Source organism: Nesoenas mayeri (assembly GCF_963082525.1).
Source record: "Nesoenas mayeri genome assembly, chromosome: 18".
In the NCBI taxonomy this organism is placed as follows: domain Eukaryota; kingdom Metazoa; phylum Chordata; class Aves; order Columbiformes; family Columbidae; genus Nesoenas; species Nesoenas mayeri.
This window is the reverse complement of record NC_137566.1, coordinates 10,894,506-10,910,870: the sequence shown is the minus strand read 5'-3', so window position 1 is coordinate 10,910,870 and position 16,365 is coordinate 10,894,506. Positions and strand designations below refer to the sequence as shown.

Below are 16,365 nucleotides of genomic sequence, written 5' to 3'. Positions count from 1 at the left end.
TTCATTCATTTGAAAATCAAAATCATTTTCATTCCAACTTTAAAAAGTAACATCTGCAGAGCCATAAAAACCAGCTGGATATTCAGAGCGAGTTCTGTTCCTAAAAGCTCCCAACTCCTGTCTGAAATCTCAAGTCAGCCTTCTGACAAAATAGGAAAGACGCAGCCTGACACCCTGGGTATTTCCAAGGTAAAAATAAGCATTAAAAACCCCACTTCTACCTCAAATAAGATAATCATTTCAAGCGTGCTTTTAAATATGTCAAACAAGATAAAAACCGAAGCGGTTCTGCTTCTTTACAGACCACCAATGAAAAATCCATGCAAAGGAGTTGCTTTTTTGTAAACAGTTTGAAACAAAGTCAAACTCCACGAGTCTCCCTTTCCAAAACCGTGCATATGAAAACGGAAAAAAAACCACTATGTGAATATATCCCTCCTTGTGCGAGGATATGGCAGAGTATGAACTGCAGCCTACTTGACAATCCAAGTCCTGCTGTAGCAAGTCCTGTCGAGACAGAGATGCCGCATCTTTAACGCAGCGACAGAGCATCTCCCGCAAGCACAGCCGCTGCGGGACGGCAACGACGCTAACGCGGAGAAGAAATAGGAAAAAGTGATGCTATTTATTAAAAGACTTCCATCTCTGAATTATTCTCTTTAAATTATAACGCAAGATAAACAAGTTTAGATAGAAATGTGTTTGCTCTCCCAATATTTGGACTTTAAAAAAACCACTTCCTAAGAATTCATTTTTTAAAAAATTATAATTTGATATAGTCATAAATTAATACTGTATGGAGATGATTAATATCCTATGCTAGTGGTCAGCGACCTTTTGTAAACACCAGCCAGACACTAGCAAATCTGGCTAGAAAACCACCGTCACAGGCTTTTTGAACACGCATTGTCATATTTCTTCCCAACAATCAGATTCTTGTTTTCACAAAACCTTTTCCTACTTTTTTTTAATATACTTTATTTTAAACCTAACACCTGAAAACATAAACGAGTCTTCAAACCTCTTCCACTAACACTAAATCCACAAGGCAATGAACTTCAGTTGGCCGTAACTACATAAGCTCTGGTGCCAGTGGCCCCCTCGGGCAGGACCTGCCCCCTCCCCAAACGGCCCGTGTGCCCTCCCGGTGAGGAGGGGGCGGCAGGGGGACAGTCGGAAGCGGCACCGTGACCGGCGCTCCCCTCTACGTGCGGTTCAGCGTCTGGAAGATTCGCGAGATCTGTAGCATGACGGGCCCCGTTTCGGGATCGTTCATCCACTGAGTGCTGTTCAAGGGGTTTTCAAGCATGTCCTCAAAGGCTGCCAAGAGATGGAAATTGCAACACAATTAGTCCTTCAGTCAGCAAATGCTTTCATGTTTGGAGTGTTCAGCTACAGGACAGTTAGAAACAGCTGCAGCTCAAAGGCTGTGGGCAAGAATCGCCCCAAACCAGCAGGAACACGCAACAAACATTGACCCGTTGCACCGCTCAGTCTCCACAGAGCGCAATGGGACAGGCTGTTGCGCTTTCTCCATTCCTCAGCATTTAATTCACTGCAGATGGACGGTGATTAAATACTCAGCCTGGATTACAGTCCATCTTACAGAAGTCCAAGGACGTGGGTTTGAGGAGCTAAAGCCTCGGCAGATGTCTGCACGCAGCAGCAGGAACATGCTCGGCAGTTCACCCACGTATGCAAGCCCAGCTTAGAACTGGGTCGTCTCCTGCAGGAAGGCTCTTCTGATCCAAGATTTTCCACATCCCAGCCCAGATTCCTTAACGGCCAGTTCTGGCACCAGCATCATCCTCTCACTGGTGCTTCACCAAGTCAGCTCACAAAGCACCACCGGCCTTTGCTGCACTTTGCTTGTCCCACAGCTACTCCCTCAACATCTTGGAAGAGAAAACTAAGGCAGCAGAACAAGAAGCGGATATGCCAAAGGCGACATGGAAACAAGCAGCAGAGCCAGCAGAAGTGTAGCCCCTTAATTCACCCAATCTCAGAGCTCTAGCATTTTGTTCTTTCTATATGCAGTTGTCTTCATAATGAGACAGTTACTGCAAGAGCTAAGCTGCAAATCTGGCAGAAGAACAGCCCCGGCAATAATTTATAAGCCTTATGACAGACACTGAGCTGGACTACTGGACACTTGGAGCAGGACAAAATAAGCAGCGGCACATCTGACCTATGCAGAAGTCACCAAAATGTCAGTGCTGTGAGAGCAACACCAACCACAGCGTTTGCGTTTTCCCAGGAGCGTTAGTGTACTGACATTAGTGGGAGCTGTAAGTACCCAGCATCTCCGAAAGGCTCAGCGTTAATACCTTGCTCAAGGTCATGCAGCATTCCTATGGAAAAGCCCAGAATAAAGTACAGATCTCGCCTTCCACCACTTTGTTCTTCTACAGAATCAGAAGCTTAAAAGTAAAGATTTATCAACATTCTGTAAGTATCCAATTAAATGAAAACATTCACTATTAAAATCTGTGACATCAGCAATTTGCAGATGTATCATTAGGAATATATTCTCTGATGTTCATCCAAGCTTTCCAAGTGCATATAGCAGCATTTCATTTTCTATTTATATTTTGAGCTGCAGTGTGGAACCCTCGGAAATGAAGAGACCATTTGTTCAGAAATCAGAGAGGGAAAGTTCTGCTCTTGAATTATTTAAAGGCTTGCAAACTCTCCTAATTACATTTAAAGCAGTATTTTTAAAAGCTCTCTCGAAAGCGTTGCACATACACCCTTTATTTAAAAGCATTGCTTCAAGTAGATTTCGTAGCCAAAGGCTAAGTGCAAAACCTTTGAGACACGTCACAGAGCCAATGTCATGTTTTTGTATCGTCCTCCAGTGTCAGAGAGACCAATTCATCAGAGATTTATGTTTCCCTGCCAGGCCCATGAGCTGGGGAATCGCTGTGCTCGCAGCCCTCCTGACCACGAGCACACAGACCTTACCCAGAGCCAAAATCCAAGCAAGGGGAAGTGTATTCTCAGTTATCTCAACTCTGGTAGGCAAGACTTTAGCTCAGGCTCTTCCACAAGTTATCTGCCACCTCAACGACCAGGCCTCAGCGCACAGTGAGCCACACACCCTTGTTTTTTCTGTGAAATAATCAGAGTTCTAGACAGACATTCCTGATCTTTCCCCCTGTGGCCACAGGGAACACACAAAAGATCCCCTAAATCCACAACAGCGTTGCAGCCAGCAGTTATTAAAGTTCTGAGTTCAGCAAGTGTAATCCAGTAGCCTGGGGAATTAATATCATTCTGGGTTAGCCCCAAGTTCTGTTCTGGGTTTAGCTGAGTTGTGGTATGAAGCGAACAAACAAACCAGCTGCTGAAAGTGAGGAAAAGGGTACAGAGTTGTACCCACCCCGAAAGTGCTGTCATCATCCAGCTTCTGCTCCTATTTGCTGGCAACAGAGACTGTGTATATATCTATATATATAGATACCTACACACACACAGATCAGGTACCCAAGCAGGACTTACCTAGTAGAGTTTTTGGGTTGGTCAGCCCTAACTGTACCACTGGGTTTTCTAAGATGGCTTGGAAGAGAGGGCTGTTGGTGTCGATGCCTTTATCCAGGTCCTCTGGAGAAGGTTTTCTGTCTCCCAGCAGCCATTCACACTGCAAGAAATCACCAGGCACAACACATTTCACGATTGCTCCCATTAGGATGAAAGCGTCTCAAAAGTTTTGACAATGTGGCATGTTAAAATTATTTTCCCAGCCAGCACTGGATGATTAAGAAGAAGAGATTCCTTGGCTGTCAGCTGTGCTCATGTCATTTTCCATAACATATCCACTAGCGGGGGACTAACAGGTCTTTGAAAATTGTCACACTACGTAGCTTGGATCTCTTGCTTGATCCTCCCGTTCTTTAACTGGTTATACCTTTTCCTTTCTCATGACAGCATCATCTCTTTTGCAGACTCTGGTGAGGGTGTTTCTCAAAAGCTTTTTAAAAATCCACCTATGCTGTCCCAACCATATCAGCCTCAACCTCACGCCTGCTGAGCTCCTCTAAAGTCTAAAAACCTTTGTATTCTAGTTGTGTATCTAATTTGAAAGAGGCACAAAATATATAGAGCTCATTTCATCTCCAGTAGCAGTTGAGCTTTATGACAGATCAAAACATCAATTCAATGACGAAAAGAATCAGTTGAACAGACTATTATGGCAATAAAGAACAGAAATGACATTGTACTCACGGCCGCATTTTGCTGGTTGTTGTTTACTCTGAGTGCATCCACCACTTCTTTTTCATCAAACCCCATCTCCATCAGGGCAATGACAGCCTGTATCAGATTTGTACCACTTAATAAATGTAACATTTAAAACAGAAATGAGAACAATCACATCCTTCCACCTTCTGCATAGGAGCTTTTTGTGGGGTAAAAACCCTCGTTGTTCCCATTTGTAGACCACTAAGGGATGTCACCTACAAACTTTTCCAATAGCCTATAGCAAAAGTGCATTATTATGGAAGAATAAGACTAAGGAGCAAAGGTAGTTTCTGTCCTCAGCCCTGAAAGCTGAAAGCAAGACAATGAGCAAGCACACCTGGGGCAGAAAGCACAAGAACAGGACAGAAACACCTCATTTCAGAACTTCTCTCACATCAAAGTTTTTGTTCACATCTCATCAACAGATCAAACTACACGTTCATTTATAGTTCTATTCACTCAAGGAACACTTAGTTGTAAAAGCAAAGTGTTGGATTCTAAAGAGCACCTCCTGGTGAGTTTCCAGGGTGATAACAACACATATTTTCATTTCAGCTAATACTGTATTCCCAAAAAAAGCTAACTTCTGCATTTTCTGCAAGAATTAAAATCTGCTGGTGATGCTTCTCTTTGCCCACTAAATATAGTAGAGCTCTTCTGTCCTTTTCTACAGCAAAAGGACCTACTCCTGTCCTGCAAGCCTTCCTTCCCAGCCAGCAGTGCCAGGAGCCTGCCAGCTCATTCCAGTTCCATCAGTTAATTCTCAGGTGCAGAAATAAGTGTGTCAGTAATTTAGATACTGTTATCTGAAACAGTGGTGCATTAATTAGGTAATATCCTTTTCAGCAACCCGAATTTAAACAGTCCCCAAAGACTTCCACTAAAATCCTGTCAAGCCAGCATAATACGTATCTACCCAGGTGTCCCATTTCATTTATTAACTAATGGATTCTACCATGCCCACACAGTCCCTTCCAATCCCAACAGTTAGACCGCGAGATAAGCAGCACATACTCGTGGGTCTGGACGAAACTCTCTTTTCCTCCGGATCTTCTTGAATATTTCTGTCAGCTCATCCTTGGCCTCCTCCTCATCCCCTTCTGAACTGGGACCCGCAGTCGCTTCAGCGGAGGCTGCACCAGCTTCGGCTGTGGCTTCTGAGGGAGCCTGGCCTGGCAGCGGAGCATCCACGGCGGGGTCATCTGCGTGTTCTATCAGCCACTCCATGGCCTGTGTCACCGACATACTGGGAACAAATCAAAACACAGGCATGAGAAACACTCCGGATGTACAGCACTGTTCAACATATATTTGCCTTTGCATTTATTCCCATGGATACTGACTTGCAGGTTAATTAGTACCTGAAAGGTCATAAATAATAAATAAATCTCAGAGCACCTGAATTCTCTGTGCATTCAGGGCACTGCAATCACCTCCAAGGCCACAAAGCCAGAGGAACGAAGTCCAACTTGGACAGCTGCAACCCAGATTTCTAAAGGCACTTCTGAGGGAGTCACCTTATTCTCCACATCATCTGCTTTACCTCACACCAAACACCGGCTATTTGCAACTGTCAACAAACCTGCAAACAAAGCATGTTCCAAATTTACACGGAACCAGATGCAATCTGCTCTGTTGCTGCTTAAGGAGATCCCTCTCAGACGTCCACCCAGTGACCAAGAAATGCCATTAGCAACACAAGAAGGAAAGAGGGTGAAAAACATTGTATGTGCACAATGTGCCTGGAGCAAGAGCAAAACTGAACACAGGCAGCTGCACTTGGACATGTACTGGTCTGTTCTTCCTCTACTCCTGACTTCAGAAGATATCTGGGATCCCTCAAAGGAGACATTTGACACACAGGAATTATTCCATGTTCACAGACAGCCTTTGCCTATTTGGCTTTTCAGTTACAACATGAAAGATATCAGGGGAGAAAATCTTTCTGAGCAACAAGGGACAGACACCGGAAAAGCGCAGCTGGAATATGTTGTGGATTCTCCATCACTAGAAAATTGAGAATGGTTTAACGAACCCCCCTCAGGGGTACAGCTGATTCTTAAGGCATAGCAACAGTAAGAAAACAGGAGGTAACATAGTTCTTGTTATCTAGACTCCACAATATTCTTGGAATGTTTTTAAAGCATCAGCACAAAGCATTTTTCTAAAGCTGAAAGCCCAATGTGGATGGGCTAGGTTTGCTTTTTTTTCCTCTGTAAAATCTGAATTCTAAAGCGGAAGAAGATGCGAGTTTAATGCTTGGAAACAGCGCCAGCCTTGCGAACCGCAGACCAGAGCAAGTCCAGTGCGGTTCCCCTTCTCCGTGCCATCCGCACCCGCATAGCGCCCGAGGCTGTGCTGCTCTTGGAGGAGATGCCTTTTCCAACCCAGTTTTAGGTGACCCACATAAGGAGACTTCAGAAAAAAAAATGCAAATTATTTTTTTAATCACACCAAGTAATTTCCAGGCAGCATGCTGAGTACACTTACTGATTTAATCGAAGGGCTTTGACAGCTCTGCTTTCTGGAAACCCCATTTCTGTGAGCTGTCGCAGAGCTATCTCATCCACTCTGTCTTCCTCATCCTCATCCAGCATGGCTACACATACACAAACAAAACAACGTTCAGATTGACTTCAACCTAAAATCAAATCCTTTCTCAATGGAATGGCACATGTTAAGTTGAAACCCTATTCTTCTCTTCCATCCCTTCTTTTGTTCCTGCCCTGAATTTGCCATCTCATCATTTAATTTGCTGCGTTCAGCTTGGTTCGGCTCAGATAGATTCTTCCAGGACAAAGACTTTGCCCGGATGTGTTCAAGATGTCAAATAAAAGACAGACAACTCTCACGCGACCGTGGCATTTCCACATCAGTAAATACACAGCAGATTCTAGATAAATGATAAATAGATATTCAGTGAAAGTAAGTTGGATCTGGTCATAGCAGATCTCAAGGGCAAGCCCTTCCCATAAAATGAATTAACAGCTACACTTTCTCCTCATTTTACTATCTCCTTGTGCATTTTCACCCACTCTCTACTATCTCTAAAGCTCAAGTCGTCAAGCTTTCAAATCTTTTCACTACTACTGATTCTGCTTTTTAAAACGGAACTTCTCGTCCATCCCAAAGGCAGCTTATACATTAACAAGTTTTATACAACAAGGTGGAATCTTTGCCATGAAGTTTGTAGCAGCTTTGCTGTTACACCAAGGTCTGGCCTTCACACTGCGAGCCCAATCCTCTGCTACGGAAGCAAACAAGTTCCCAGAACTGAACTAGTAACTACAAAGATATCTTCATACCATTTGCCTTCTTAAATAGTTCAACTGCATCTGGGTTCAGCGCCAGCAATTTCTGTGCGACTTCTATCAGAGACACCAAGATCTTCCGGAGCTCTGTCTGGAACTGCAAGAAAGGAAACTGTCAAAACATTTAGACGGGAAGTTACCAGCCGTCATTAACTCTTAACAGATCTATTGTTAGTATCTCAGCAGTAGTCTGGCCCCTGTACAGTAAGTTGCTTTATTAGGGCTTTATTTTCCTTGTTTAGTCTCTCAAGAAGTACTGGTCCTTTCCTGTGAAGTGCTGCACGTACGTAGCACTGTTGAAGACACAATTAGAAACATTACAGACTAGCAGCATTCAATTACTGAAGTCAGAATTTGACTAATTTCTCTTTTCAAAACCACAGGAAAAAAACCCTGCAAACATCTGAACTATTTAAGACTGAAGAAATAAACCCTCCTAATTTCACATTTGCCATATCTTGAATACGTTTAATGAGGCTTTCCTGTGGACAAACAATACATTTAATATCGTAACTTAGAGTCTTTTATTATCACTAAATAGTATTACCTGTGTCTGCATCTTAAGCTATTTTAATATTCATTATATACATTTGAATTTCTCTTATAAAGACTGTCGTATTCATATGTAAGAGAAAAGATTATACAAGATAAAAGCCTATTCAGCTGTTAGCGTGCAAGTTAAAGCCAAGTCTAATACTTACATCCCTCATGTTGTGATGGGCCACGGTGCGATCTACATTGCGAGAGGGCAGATTTGCAGTTGCTTTGAGAATGGCGTCCTTATCGGGAGCTTTCTGCTCTTGTTTCCTCTGAAGGACAGGAAACATGGTCAGGTTTCATAACCCATTATCCACAGAATAGAGAACACAGCTCAGAGCAGTTTCAGACTCTTCACCAAGGCACCAAGCAGCGCTCTGGAACTTGCAACTGAGAAACAGCAGCCTGGCAGCACAGGGGATTAATAACGCAAGGATCATTTTGCAATTATGGAGCAAATCTGGACCTGTCGGGTTGCCCCACTTTCAGTCCTTATACCTATTTCTGTTCTCTAAATATGCAGGAAAATTCCAGTAGAAAGAGGGAAAGTGATGTATCACATATGTTGAGACAACACAGAGACACCTCGGAATTCAGAATGTTGAGCACAATTATTGCTCGAAGTGTTTATGCCATAACATCAACTGCAGTAGCGCTTGTGCATAAGCATCACCCTGGGCATCATTGACCCTCAGGAATAACTATATTCCAATAAAATACATTAAAAAAAAAAGAACAGCAGTGTGACAACACTTTAGCTCTATAAATCTGCTTAAAGGGGACAATCCACACACAGAGACAGAAGACAGTATACCAGCAAATCTACATATTCCTATTAGGTTTTCAGAGACAAAAGCACTTGCTGAACTACGCTTGCGCAGTTATCAGACACTTGTTGAAAAGTCAAATCTATACCACTTCCAGAGAGTGTATCTGCACGTCTTATTCTAAGGCAAATGTTCTCACGATCAAAATAAAAAATGTAATATCAGCTTTCTCCAAGTTTGGAAGGAACACAAAATAACTTCCCTAGAATTCACCTGCCTGCATTTGCCTCTACAGACAAAAGGAGTAGACCATAGTAATCCTTCTGCAGCTTATTAATAAAGCAGTTAATCAAAATGCCCAAGTCAAGAGGTCTTTAAAACTCACCTTCTCCTCTGCTGACACATCTGACATTTTGGGGAGGGGAGGTGGCGCACGCTTCTTTATTAAAAGCAAGACATCTAGAAAGAGAACGATACCGAAATACGTTAGAAAATGACATGAAAACAATTCTTCTAAGATACCTCACAAATGCAATTTTTCCTGGAGATGAATTTTGTACTAATACCACTACAACATCAGAGCTTTCTCACACTTTAAAACCTCCCCTTCAGTATCTGCAGCTCCTTAGTGCACAGTGAATTTAAAACATGGTTCATTATTACACTTTGTCGCTAGTTTCTTCTCATACACCGTAAAATAAAATGTATTAGAGGCTCCTGTTGTCTCGTACACTAATATTACAGCAATTGACTCACCATAATAAGAATGTGTCAGCATTTGCAGTGCTTCCCTGAGAAGGAAGCAGTAAGGACAGGCCACGGGTAGGGTTTGGTCTAAGCTGGGGCCTTCCAGCTGCAGCAAGGCAAACGCCAAGCTTCAACATGAGCTTCCAGTGCGAGGCTGCAGCTCACCTGGGGTGCGAAGGGCAGCAGAGCAACGCACGTCGTGCAGCAGGGATGCAGCTCTGGTCGTGCAGCAGGGCAAGTGTCCAGGGCAAACAAGTCTCGGATATCTCCCACGACCTGGCACAAGCGTGTTTTGGGCTTTTAAAGCTAAGTTTCCCCTTACAAGGCACCTTCTTCTGGAGATCACATGATGCTTTACAAGTTTCTATCACCTCAGTTACTACCATGTACTATCTACAAGTGGAAAGATGCAGACACACCACTCAGGGCCCCAAACAGGCCAGCAGCTGCAGCCCTCCAGCCAGGTATGGCTTGACGTGCAGTTTCTAGCCCATTGCATTAAGCAGGTAAGAAGCAAACGAAGCGTGCTCTGCACAACAAGTTTCCTTGGTCTGGCTCAGCACATAACAGCTGGTGAAAGCCGTTAACCCTCCTGTGTCCAGCTGATCAGAACACAAAAGGACCCACGTGCTTACTCCTGGCTGCCCCGTGCAGCCAGCGGGGGCCACCAGCTGTCAGCTGCGATCTGGTGTCCCTGCCAAGCGAGGCACAGGGACGGCAGAGCTCGCTGCGGAGCGAAGAGGCTTTGCACGACAGCTTGCGCCGGCCACACGGTTAATTCTGCTTAGCTCTGCAAACTGCAATTCAAAACTCTGCAGGAGCCGGCGCCTCGCCTAGAAATAATACACCAACCATCAGCAAAACACTGCCTCTCGTCTCTGCCTCGGGTGGCACCTCCCGGCTCCTGTTCGGTTCCAAAGGTGACAGGTGATGCTGCCTTAGGAGAGAGACCAAACCGCTCGTGGTCACAGCGGCCGATCTCCAGCCTGCACGAGCTCAGGCAAAAGCCCAGGAATTCCAGTCCTGCTGAGTTTCTGGCTCAGACTATATTTCAGGCTACAGACAGCCTGCTTCTCCTTCTGCACCACTGCCCCTGAGCTCCAGAATGGGCCATTAGCTTAAGCTGTCTAGTAAAAACTGACTCCAGTATCATCTTTAGGTCTTCTTTTGTTTCATGTTAATCCTCTACACCTTTGAAGTCCAGGAGCACATACATAACTCACATACTCTACTGGAGTCAGTGACACGATAGTGTGGTCGATTCTGACCTACATTTGCAGAGGACAGAGTGAGATCTGAACTGCAGACACTCAGATGCACCTCAGCAACCACCCTGCTGCCTGAGCTGGAGACTTCAAGAAGCCCCCCAAAAGCACTGGGTTGTCTGTCTGCGAATACTCAGCCATGTTCACTATTTTTTAATCATTCTGGAGCATAAATGCTGCCCTGAGGGCTTTTTTCCTCTTCCTTTTTTGCCACCTTATTAGCTTCCTATGTCAAAGCAGAGTGTAGATATTAAAACGGTTACAGTTTGGAACTCATCAAATAGTTAAATACAATCTCACGTTTCCAGGCTGACAGGATTTAAAAAACCCATACAATCTCACCTCTGTCCTGGATGTTTTCCTCCAACACTGTTTTTGTGTCTGTCAGCACCTTCTCAGAAGTAGCATGTATCAACTTATGGTGTGTCACAGTTTTTGGATCCTCCAAGCTCCCAGGTACGCACTGCAGAAGATAATAAATACTGAAGATCAGAAGACAAATAATCCTACGGCACGAATCGCTGCACTTTGCATTTAAGATTCTCCACATATCAACTGGGTCATGATTTACCGACTTCTTAAGTAACAGCACAATATGCAGAGACCAGGCACAGGATGTATTTTATCAAAGAAACTGTGGGTTGAATTGTGCTGTAACGACACCGACTGCGGTAGGTTCTACCTGCAGATCCAAGCTCCTGGCTGGGAAGAATAATCAAAAGGAAGGATTCTAACTTCTCTTCCTTGATGCTGCTAAATTAATAGCTACATTTAAGTTCCAACTCACTATGATGCTCTAAAAATCTTCTTTAAACAGCTTGTTTCAAAGATGCAATGTTACAGCCCAATCGCACCTTGTTTCATGCCGAAGTCAAGAGGTTTGGCTGCAGGAGCCCTAAGCTGGGATCCTGCTGAAAGTGCTGAACACAAGTTACATTCACAACTTCTCTTCCCGAACATAAATAATCAACATACAGATGATTTTTTCAAATATGAATATTGTGCTCAATTCCTTATTACAATTCTAAATTGTACACCAATTAATTCACACATCCTGGTAAAAGAAAGAGCATGTACATACAGAGACCTTGAACTGACTCATCTTCACACCAGAGCAGCTCCCAGAACCAACGACAGAGTTCAAGAACATTACATCAGTGCATCTAGAGGCTTCTAATTGGTTTGAGTGGGAAAAGAGCATAGTGGCTGCAACTCCTAAAAGGCAAAATTAAAAATAACAACCTACCAAACCCATAAATTTGATGCGGCTGTTCTTGCCACAAAATAGGACACTTCATACTGACCTCACCTGCTCTGCTCACAGAAAAAGGCTTTTAATGCAATACACATTCCTACCAAGCAGAAAAGTATTCAGCCCCCAGGTAACAGAGCCATCTCCAAAGCCCAGTGAAACCAGCGCTTCACTTGGCTGTAGCATTTAGTCCTGTTCTTCATCATCTGTGTTACCAGGATCCCTTTTAGTCCATCATCACCTTTTCTGTTGTGATTGCATCTGCTGGCAGACTCAGCTACCTGCTCTTTTTCCAAACATAGCGCCCTTGTTTTTAACAGGGATCTTCCATTCCTCATCTGAACTTCTGTGCACATTGAGGTGAGAATATTTGAGTCCTGCTTTGTATAACAGGAGCCTCTTACTAATCCTTCAGCATATTAACTGCTGAACAAACGCCAAGGAACGCATTAAAGCCCCAAAGCAGCTGGGAGCACCTCCTGTAATCGATCTGATAAGTTCCCCAAAATGGGTAAGAGTGCACCACTGGAATAGCTCCTCTGAACAAGCTCAAAATATTACTGCTACAGATCCTGAGAGTCAGAGCCCAAAAGGAAGAACTCAAACACAGGAGCTGGGAGGTGTATATTTGGGATGGGATCTATTATGGGTTTTTTTACCCTTAGCAGGTCAAGCGATTAAACTACTGGGAGGTGGCTTTTTTTGCTTATCTGTAACAAGAAAAGCCCACCAAAACACAAGCAAATAACAAAAAACAAACCCAAAACATAATATTCAGGAAAAAAGAAGACCTAAAGAGTGACTCTTCAGAGATCAGTAAGGATTTGAATGTTATGGAGGGAAAATCGGACGCTTTCCTAGTTCAAGACTCTCACAAGTACCATCTTCCTCTGCCTCCCAAAAGAATGACTTCAAATACTTCAGGGAACACAATAATCAGCATCTCACACAAGACGGCTGCATAAATCATCCCAAGGTGCTATCAAGCCTCATTGTAACACCCCCATGATCAGGAGTCATAATTTTTCCATTTCTATTTTTTCCCCTCCATAAAACTACACATTACCCATAACAGTTATGCAAATCCACACCATTAGCAGAAGGCAGCAGAGAATGAAATCAAACATCACGCCAAGTTACCAACTGTATTCCACCCCGACTCATACTGCAGTGCAAGCTACTATTCAATTAAGCTTCCTGATAATTAAAGGCCTTTCAGTTCTGTACATCTACATGTAATTATTACCCCGCTGTTCCGGCAGCATTTGCACCACCTTTGTGCTTCAGCAGCAGCACTGAAAAGGGACAAGAGGGGAGCACCAGATTCCTTCCAGGAATAGAACAGCATGGGGAGCCCTGCACCTAGCACAGCACCCCCATTTCCCTCCAGAAGGATCACACCCACCTCAAAAGAAGCCAATCCAAACACAGCCCTTCTCGTCCCTAAATCAAAAAGCCCTTACAAAGACTACGGGATAAGAACAAGCATGTGCTGTGACCTGTTGTTCCCAGGGGCTCCAGCTGAGAGCAAACAGGCAGCAGGTCCGAGGCAGCAGGCACTGGGCTGCCCTTACCTCACAGGGCGCTCCTTTGAAAAAGAAAACCTCTTATACCCTTCAAATGAGAATTAAGTAATTAATATCACGGGTATATTCTCCTATTGCAGCTGAGTTGGGGGGAAAAGAATCTTTGCAAGGCTCGGAAGACAAAACCCACTATACCGTGTGATTTAGTAAACTGCACTCGCAGAGGTGGGAGTGGAGGCTCCTGCTTTTACCACTCAAAAGTTATGCGTCTCTCAGCAGGAAATTCAGTGGGTTCTGAGTTAAGCTGCCAGATCACGCTGTGCTGGTTCCAGAACGACAGACTTTAGGCCAGCCCTGGTCATGGGTCACAACCTTACAGGCTGTTCTTGTCAATCACCGTTTTGCTTGAAAGTAAAACGCTGTCATGGCAAATCTTCAAAATCCAGTCCAATAGTTTTGAAACCACTGGTTTCAGCGTTTAACACCCACAAACACACCAGCGGCAACTGAGCGCAGGAGCACAAAGAGCCTGTGTTTTCCAGCTCAACCTCTACAGACTGTGCCTGTGTGTTTTCACACATTTTCTCTTCCAGACAGCAATGAGTAACTCACCCTTTGGACATATCCATTAAGATCTTATTGCTCAGAGCACCCAGAGAGCATTCGAAGAGTTTATTATCCCCCCGGAACACCCCACCAGCTACTGTGCCAACCGAGGGCCAGGCTGCGCTAAGACTTTGTCAAAAAAAGGAACTTTCTCCTCCACAGTTACAACTTCCCTTGTTTGACCTTAAATACAAACAAGAAACAAACTAGGCTATAATTATAGAACTTTTGATGGGAAATCATCAGAAGGCAGGTCAGCAGTTCACAGAGCGCACGCAGGAGCTGGTGGTCGCTCATGGTCTCTAACGCTACAGGAAAACACACGCCAAATCCCATAAGTAAAGGTTGCAAAGTGATTTCCCTGCAAATCCTCCTTTTCCAACACATAAAACTCTCGAAACAGGCATTTTCTTCCTATACGGAACCAGAGCACAGAAACACTTGTTTACTTCAGATATATTCTTTTCCTTTTGAAAGATCTTACAGGGCGTTGGAAAAATCTGTTTTCTTTCCCCGGGACTTGCCTGCCCTTCCCTCCAGCCGTGATTTGCCCTCCCCACGACCGCACACACCCGAGGGCTCCCCGGGGGCACCGGGGACGGGACGGGGACACCCGGTTCCTTACGTGCTTCAGGCACCGCTCCTTCAGCTTCTCCACCGTGGTGTCCTCGGGAACCTCCTCCAGCCACTCGGCGCCCTCCATGGTGCACACATGGAGCCTCAGCACCTTCCCCGCGAAGATCTTCTCCTCCTGCACGAACATCGTCCCGGGCTCCGCCGCCTCCGGCCCCCGCTTCACCGGGCACCGCCGGGCCCCGCGCTACCGCCCGCGCATGAAGGTGACCCCGCCAGGCCCGAGGGGAGCGGCGAGCCCGGCCGGGCCGCGCTGGGAGAGGGGGAGCTCGGAGGGTCGCGGCCGCCCCGCCCGGCCCCGCCGCCCCGTCCCGGCGCCGCCGCTCCCGTCACCGCCCGCCAGCCCCTCCGAGGGGACAGGCCAGCTGCCGCGGCCGCCGGAACCGGAAAGGGCGCGGCGCCGCCGTGCATGCTGGGAGCTGTAGTTTTCTGCCGCTGCGCCGGAAGTGAAGGCGGCAGCAGCCGCGGGCGGCGGTGGGATCGGTTACCGCTGGGTTCCCGGGGGCGTTTCAACGGCCGTTAACGGCTCCGCGGCGGGCGGGGCGGGGCGGCCTAAAAAATTAGAATAATTTATTAAAATGTGTTTCCGCAGTGCATTGTGGGACTCGCCCCGCTCCCCGCCCCGGAGCACGGTGGGAGGTGTAGTTCCGCCCCGGTGCACGCTGGGAGTTGTAGTCCGGGCCGCCGAGGCGCCGCCCGCCAGCCCCGAGCAGGGGGACGGGCCGGTGGACACGGCGGCGTCCCGGCCGCCGGCAGAGGGGGACCGAGAGCTGCCGGCGGCGCCCGGGCGCGGCAGGCGGGCGGGGGAACGGGCCAGAGCCGCTCCTGGGGTCGGCCCCACGGCCACGGGGCAGCGGCCGCTGGCACCCGAGGTGATGGGCAGTGACACCGTGTGTGCGGGGCTGTGACACACAGAACCGCAGAGTGTCAGGGGTTGGAGGGACCCCAAAGCTCATCCAGTGCAATCCCCCCATGGAGCAGGAACACCCAGATGAGGTTACACAGGAAGGTGTCCAGGCGGGTTGGAATGTCTGCAGAGAAGGAGACTCCACAACCCCCCTGGGCAGCCTGGACCAGTGTTCTGTTGCCCTCACCGGGAAGAAGTTTCTTCTCAAATTTAAGTGGAACCTCTTGTGTTCCAGTTTGAACCCATTACCCCTTGTCCTATCATTGGTTGTCACCAGAAGAGCCTGGCTCCATCCTCCTGACACTCACCCTTTAGATATCTGGAAACATTAATGAGGTCACCCCTCAGTGTCCTCTTGTCCAGCTCCAGAGCCCCAGCTCCCTCAGCCTTTCCTCACACGGGAGATGCTCCACTCCCTTCAGCATCTTGGTGGCTGCGCTGGACTCTCTCCAGCAGTTCCCTGTCCTGCTGGAACTGAGGGGCCACAACTGGACACAATATTCCAGGTGTGCTCTCCCCAGGGCAGAGCAGAGGGGCAGGAGAACCTCTCTGACCTACTGACCACCCCCTTCTAA

At 46.3% G+C, this 16,365-nt stretch overlaps 1 protein-coding gene across 8 annotated transcripts; it reads right to left on the bottom strand.

Moving 5' to 3' along the window:
- Positions 1–606: 606 nt before the first annotated feature.
- On the bottom strand, positions 607–15,287 carry UBAC1 (UBA domain containing 1). 8 transcript variants are annotated; one of them, XM_080356080.1, is made up of 12 exons: positions 14,876–15,287; positions 11,209–11,329; positions 9,767–9,877; positions 9,240–9,313; positions 8,252–8,359; positions 7,545–7,662; positions 6,730–6,838; positions 5,254–5,485; positions 4,225–4,311; positions 3,502–3,640; positions 2,328–2,420; positions 607–1,320 (listed from the first exon to the last, which is right to left on the bottom strand). In XM_080356080.1, the coding sequence occupies exons 1-12, from the start codon at positions 15,011–15,013 to the stop codon at positions 1,205–1,207; spliced, it is 1,446 nt and encodes a 481-aa protein (XP_080212206.1). In that variant the 5' UTR covers positions 15,014–15,287; the 3' UTR covers positions 607–1,204. The 8 variants fall into 8 exon arrangements, with proteins under 8 accessions (XP_080212206.1, XP_080212207.1, XP_080212208.1 ...); XM_080356081.1 differs by having other exon boundaries at positions 7,545–7,647; positions 14,876–15,286; XM_080356082.1 differs by lacking the exon at positions 14,876–15,287 and adding an exon at positions 11,954–12,063.
- Positions 15,288–16,365: the final 1,078 nt, after the last annotated feature.

Bases quoted from the DNA above. Each gene is read 5' to 3' on its own strand.
- UBAC1 (XM_080356080.1), bottom strand. From the start codon at position 15,013: ATGTTCGTGCAGGAGGAGAAGATCTTCGCGGGGAAGGTGCTGAGGCTC. The intron at 9,314-9,766 runs GTGAGCTGCAGC...TTCTCTTTCTAG, and splicing joins TGCTGCCCTTCGCACCCCAG to ATGTCTTGCTTTTAATAAAG. The intron at 6,839-7,544 runs GTATGAAGATAT...GTGTATGTGTAG, and splicing joins ACTATTTAAGAAGGCAAATG to CCATGCTGGATGAGGATGAG.